The sequence below is a fragment of the Perissodus microlepis genome, chromosome 18, assembly GCF_051167445.1.
Source record: "Perissodus microlepis isolate ML-2025 ecotype Zambia chromosome 18, ASM5116744v1, whole genome shotgun sequence".
Classification (NCBI taxonomy): Eukaryota; Metazoa; Chordata; class Actinopteri; order Cichliformes; family Cichlidae; genus Perissodus; species Perissodus microlepis.
In genome coordinates, this window is record NC_140478.1 from 21211256 (window position 1) to 21218174 (window position 6919).

General features: G+C 39.1%; 1 protein-coding gene across 1 annotated transcript; it reads right to left on the bottom strand.

Moving 5' to 3' along the window:
- Window positions 1-2150: 2150 nt before the first annotated feature.
- On the bottom strand, window positions 2151-5015 carry LOC146367805 (chemokine XC receptor 1-like). The gene is made up of 3 exons (XM_084912696.1): window positions 4450-5015; window positions 3396-4278; window positions 2151-2222 (listed from the first exon to the last, which is right to left on the bottom strand). Exons 2-3 carry the CDS (start codon window positions 4266-4268, stop codon window positions 2151-2153), a joined length of 945 nt encoding a protein of 314 aa, XP_084768822.1. The 5' UTR covers window positions 4269-4278; window positions 4450-5015.
- Window positions 5016-6919: the final 1904 nt, after the last annotated feature.

The following is a 6919-nucleotide window of genomic DNA, read 5'->3' on the forward strand; positions in this document are numbered from 1 at the left end:
TTAATTGAGCTCCACATGGAGAAATCAGCACTTTACGTCCTCTGCATTAAAACAGCTTCCTGTGGGTCTTTCTAAAGGGAACAAGCTTGGAAGATCACATCAGATATCCTACGTCTGCAACTCAGTTTCTAACCTGTGGTGCAATTTTGAGGCTTTTAAAGAACTCCATGACGGGATCTTCGGAGAGTGGGTCTGTGGAGTAGGGACAGGAATTTATTATCTGAGACTGCACACCTCGTCTTTGGGTTATTATGTTTTTGCGGTTTTTAAAAAAATCCAGTTTTTCTCCATTGATCCTTTAAATGCAAAGCAGCAGTGAACCCTTCCAGAACTGGGATGCCAGATTCTTTCTTTATCTTTCATTTGGAAAATGCAGCAACAAACCTCTCTGCATCTATTATTGCAAAAGGCATCAGGGAACCCTTCTGCCTCCGGATGTCAGTTTTCTGCCATCTATCTATTGTTTGCAAAACAAAAAACAAAAAACAAAAAAGCTATGGGCACTTCCCTCTATCCCTCTTTCGCAAAATGCAGCAGCAAGATTTTGGGCACCGGCATCCTGACACCTGGATTCCAGCTTCACGTTCGCAAAATGCAGAAGCAAGTTTTTCTACCACTAAGACGCCAGGTTCTCACTCTCTCTATCCCTCATTTGCAAATGCAGCACAAAGCTTTTTGCACTGGGATACCAAGTTCTCTCTCTTCTAACCTCCATTCGCAAAATATAGCAGCTCACTTTTCCAGCACTGGATTAGCAGCTTGTGCCATCTACTATTAAAAACAACAAAACATTATCGTCACCGTGTTGCCAGTCTTCTTCTCCATATCAGTTCTTTGTCCAGGTTCTCTCTCCTCTATCGCTCCTTTGCATCATGCAGATGCAACTTCCCGGAACCGGGATGACAGTTTTTCTTCTCCTGTACTGTTCATTTGTAACACAGCAGCCCTTCCTGCCAGTTTCTACATTATTGTTTTCTTCTTTGCAGTATGCAGCAGCAAACCTGGCACCAGGGGCTGGTTTTTCTGCCATTTGACCATCATTCACCTTATGAACATTACTGGCACCGGGTTGCTGGTTCATTGCTCCACTATCCCTCCTTTTCAATAAACTGCAGCAAACCTTTTCTCGTCACAGGGTTTCCAGTTTCTCTGCCATCTATCCCTTCCCCATTACATGCAGCAATGCACCTTTCTGCTCTGGGTCTCCAGTTCCAACATTCTCTCCTTTGCAAATGCAGCAGCAACATCTTCACACAGGGATGCCAGGGCAGCTTCCACTAACACACAGCTTGTGTGTGTGTGTGCTGGAGACCATCTGAAAATCTGAACTGGGTACCAAACCAGTCAACTAAGCATTTTGTGTGATTTGCAATAAACACTCCTCAAAGTTGTGTTGGGTCAATCACTACAATCCCACTTATACAAACTTCAAGTCAAAAGATCGTCCAGGGACGAGTCAAGAATAAATAACACAATAGGTCAGTTTCAGCAAATCTTTATACAATTGTATTAGGGTTCGCAATACAATTTGACCACTAACAACCTTACAACCCACACAGGTGCTGTTTTTAACTAAATCCACTCCAAGTAAATACGATACCACAGGGACACTTATTACATGCACTATGTGCTTCCGTGAGAAAATAATTGATACCACTGCAACTAAATTATACTAGACACAACAAGTAATTTCATCATAAACAATTACAAGGGAAGATTCCTATGAGTTGTTAGCGCCCTACTTAGGGATTGCACATTGCCCAAACAATATTGCCCCTAGCCCAGTTGACATGAACACAAACCCAAGCATAAAATAATCCTTTTTAAAATACGGCCCTTTCCCTAAAACAAACTAGGGTGTAAGATCGACAACAGGAGAAAAGAAAAATGGTGACACATGTGCAGCCCGTCCTGCAGGAGACGATACAGTGTTACCTGACAATATTTTTTTTTCATGTTATATTCAAAGGTCAAAGGTCAACTCCAACTGACTCCTCTGCTTGCCAAACCACATGATTAATGAATACAATAGACATCACCAATACATTTCAACAAACTTCATTAAAAAACATTAAGTCTACACCTTGAATCTTTGATAAAGGGCAGTATGATCATAAAGTGCTTAAATGGCAACCAGATCTCCTCATGTTCTAAGGGCCCAGGGACCAGATCTCATGTTCTTCACACTCAAAAACTTCCCAGCATTCCAAAACCACAACTGTCTAGAGCCACACATCAGAGAATAAGAGCATCTGATTCTACTTCCTCTTTTATATCTTCCCGTTGATCCCCTGGGTCCTGAAGCCTTCCCCAATACAGTAGTTTCAGTTTCACCTTTTTTGGATTATGTGTTTTGCCTTTTTGGATTTCAACAGCCTGGAAATTAAGAGCTTGCTTTAATTTCACCACACTCCACTTGTCGTTGTCTGGATGTGGGTCGTCAATTCAATATTTAGTCCGCATGTCTCACAGATTACAACCAATCCTTTCTCTGTATTAAATGCAACCACATTTTCCTGAACAACAGGACTGATATCTGATTAGCTAGTATGTGGCTTTGCAACAGTTGCTCTCAAAACAGCCTTACACTATGCACTTTATCATTTTAGGGTTTTTGCAGTTATATTTCTATACTGTTACACCTCACTGAGTTTTAACAGGAAATATACTGGGTGTTGTTTTTCTAACTAATCCATTTATCCATTTTTAGTGTTGCCTTGCCTCATTGATTGAGTCAGTTTGACCTGCACACACATACAGACACACAGCTACATTATTATAATCTAAGCACAGAGAAGCCAGTTGCTCTCACTTTTCCACCCTATGTCATGTGCCCACCTGCAAACCACTTGTTTGTTTTTCCATATTGTCAAGCACTATGTGCCAAGGGGGTAGGACAAAAAGATAAATACTTCTACATCAAACTGCAGAGTCTTTCACTACACACACACACACACACACACACACACATACATATATATATATATATATATATATATATATATATATATATATATATATATATATATATAGCTGAAGGGATTATAATATCAACATTGGATTTGCTTTTTTTACATACATTTTTTTCAAACAATACTGGGTCAGTAATCTTAGCCCTGTAGAGTACAGTGTTGATCCTGGGCAACAGAAAATGTTTTTAAGCCTCATTCCCAGCAAATGTAAATTTAAATTATGCCAACCAATAGGAGTGTTTGAATCTTTTTCTGACAAATGGTCACAGGACCATATTGTGTGAGAAGAAAGTTAAGAATATTTGCCGTAGTAATCATATTAAAAATGAGATAAACTCTAAGAAAAAATATGTTTGAGAGTAAGATATAAAAGATATAGAAAGGGTTTTTTGTAAGGTTTTATTAAAAAAATTTCTTTTGTACATTCAGACATTCAGTTTTTCTTTCCGTTGCCTCAGGGCAACATTGTGAGATAAGGGGGTACTTTTCAAGGGTATTGAGTATTTGTATACAAGTCTGTGTACCTTTCACATGTTGCTGATGTGATGTGATACCTTTTGCACAGTGGGACTTGATTAAAAGCATAATATGGTATGGCCCCCAGCAAATGAAAAAGGCTGCAACAATACACAACAGCACAGCCACAGTCCTGAACTTCCTTCTGTTTAAACCTTGCAAAACTGTCTTGAGGATGGCAGAGTAGCAGAAAATAATGATGGCAAATGGGAGGAAGAATAGCAGTGACACTTGGAGATAATGTCCAAGCTTGTCTTCAGGTTCATCATTGCAATAGTTTTTACCATCCCAGATTTCAACCTTTACTTTCATTGCATCACTCAGGGACGCTAAGATGCTGATGACCCAGGCAGCTATACAGGCACCAATTGCACACCTCTTCACTCTGGCATGGCTGATCGGCCAGTTGTGCAGTACCACAGTAATGAAACGATCCACTGTCATGGCAGTCAGCAGAATGACACTGCTGTACAAACCAACAAAGAATGCAGCAGTCACGAATTTGCAGACAAAGTCCCCAAAGACCCAGTGGTGTAGGTGATCAACAGCCCAGAATGGAAGTGTGATGGTGAAGATCAAATCAGAGCAGGCCAGGTTCAGGATGAAAATATTTGTAATACTTTTCAGATTTTCGTAGATGAAGACAACACATAAGAGGAGGCTGTTGCCTATGATACTGAGGATGAAGATCAAGATGAAAAGGGGACCAGTGATGGTGGGAACATTAGTATCACACATGTATTCAGCATCATTACTCAGTCCAGATGTGACGTTTGCCATTTTCAGTTTTCTGGAAAAAAATAAAACATACATACAAAATAAAATGCAACTAAACACAATGACTCAGCAGTTTTCTCTAAAATGACAGGAACTGTTGATTTGGTTTTGTTTCTAGTTTTTGTATAACAGATAAAACCAAAGGGATTAAAGTACCGAATTTCAGAAAAAAACAGCAACTTACCACAAACATCAACTTTCAAGTCTTCCGCTGAATTTTACTGTTGTGTAAAAGCTGTAGGGTGTTCTCTTGAAAAGGAAAACTCCTTTTGTTTCACATTAATTCAGAGATTCTGCCTTAACAAAAACTACATCATGAAAAAAAATGTCACCAAATTTAAACCTGACAAATAACTGCCTACATCCATATTGCATTTCTCTGATCTTACCTCAAACTCAGGTCTTCTGCTGAATTGCACTGTGGTGAAAAACCTGTGACGTTCCTGAGATATCTTAAAGTTTGTTGTGTTCTTGAGCTAGAGTGCCGCCCTACCAAAAACCACATCACGACGTGAGCAACCTCTTCTTTTTCTATACACTGAAAATGAACAATAAAACACATGTTTATTTTACTTCATTTGTTTTAGCTGTGTAATTGAAACAGACTAAAAAAACTTTTGTTCTGTTTTGTGTTTTTTTAAGCATGAGGATACTGCTGATAAAAAAATTAGAAAAGAAGCAGAAACCCTAGTACTGTTAGGAAGAAACTATTTCTTGCTGGAAAAAAATGTAGACATAATATGAATACATATAAAACTGTCAAGAGATTTATTCTAAAAGACACTTCTTCAGCTGAGAGTCAGAGAGTGAAGACACACACACGCTGCAGATTTTACTTGTAAGGGCAGTCACAGAGCGCTCACACGAGAGTGGGGGCCCTGTGATCAGCGCTCTGTTCTTGCACTTGTCTTTATTTATACACAAGAAAAGTAATACAATAATGAATACATTTGTTCAGTGGAATGTTGGTACGTGAGCATGTGCGTATGTGATTGTGTGTGTGTGTGTGTGTGTGTGTGTGTGGAATGTGGGAAGCAGCTCTTTTTCCTGGTAAGAGTTCAGAACTGCTTGTTCAGCTTCTTACTATCGCTGTGGGAAGATTCAGATAAAAATATCAAGTTTTATAAAGAGCAATCAGTTCTAAGTAAGAAAAAGGTCATCATGCAGTATTCTATCACATGTAAACTTATATCATTAAAAGCTTATACTGACTACTAAGTACAATTTTCCATTGACAAAAACAAACACAGATAATCAAAATGATGTAAATGTATGATATCTCTAATTCTTTGTAGAGCATAAAAAGTAGAAGAACATACTAAAATTGGTAAACTTGAACAACAGGAAAAGGCTCTTGATCAGTATGCAGATAAGTGGAGGAAGAAAACTTGATGAAACAAAACATGTTACACATCACTGTTGTTAAAAAGAAGCCTCACACTCTTGATCTGTTTTTTTCTGTTACACCTTTGCAGTACCTTGTAGGACAACAAATAACAAACTGTGTTTAGACTCTTCGTTCCAAACGCCCTCGTACGCTTATGTCCAAGGCTAAGTCGGACGGCGGGTCTGGGCCTAGCACTGGAAAAATAGCTGCAGGGCAGGATGGCTGTGTCTGCATCGGCTTCTCACCCCTTACCCACTCCTGTTGCTTGTCACGTGCTTCATGATGTTGTGATGTGGACATTTATGTGCTCTTTGTGCAGAGGAGTTTTTTTTGTTTTCTGTTCTCAGAAAACAAAAAAACTAGTAGAGGTATCTTTTTTCCCCCTCCTCGACTTGCCCATTGTATTTTACATTTCAGTGTTTTTCCATAATACTATGGATTATTGGGGGGGGGGCAAGTTGCCCATTTCGCTGCAGGGCAACTTGACTTGACTTGACTTGGCTTCAGTCACTACCCAAAGCTCATGAGCATAGGTGAGCGTAGGGACGTAGATTGACCGGTAATTCAAGAGCGTCGATTTAACACTCACCCCTTTTTTCACCAAGACTCTGATTCTGGTCACACTTGTTTGTGTTCCAGGTTTTGCTTCTTATTATAGCTGTAATTCCTCTACACCTATTCTTTGTAATGTCAGGTTTTAGTTTGGTTATCTAGTTTTTAGGTTGCTTTTGCACCCTTATTTCTGCAATCATGCTCCCCTGTGTTGTACTGTACTGTACACCACCTTAGCGATCTTCACTGCCATGTGTTTGCATTATTATGTTACCGTGGTTCAGCCTTCATATTTGTCTGCAGAGACCTCAAAAAAATATGGTGTCCTCCTCAGTGGGCGGAGCCGAAGCTGGTGTCACGATCACATCACTGATGTGGTCAAGTTCATGTAACTCAACGAATTAAATAAATGCATTTGGTACAAATATATACACAGTTGTAAAAATAAATAAATGAAATGTAAAAAGAAGTATAGCGATAAAAATCAGAAGATTAAATGCAATTTTAATTAAGTGGGCCGTGTCAAATGGCATCAAATATGAAATGAGTCTGCTGTGATCCTGTGACAACAAATGCTTGTGTGTGGAGTCCATTTCACTCTAGATATTACTCAATGTTTTTCCTCGGTGACCGATGACAATGGAATATTTTTCAGTCTAACCTAAAGTCACATGTCACAGATTTCAAAGAGAAGAGAAAAATAAAAACAGCTTCA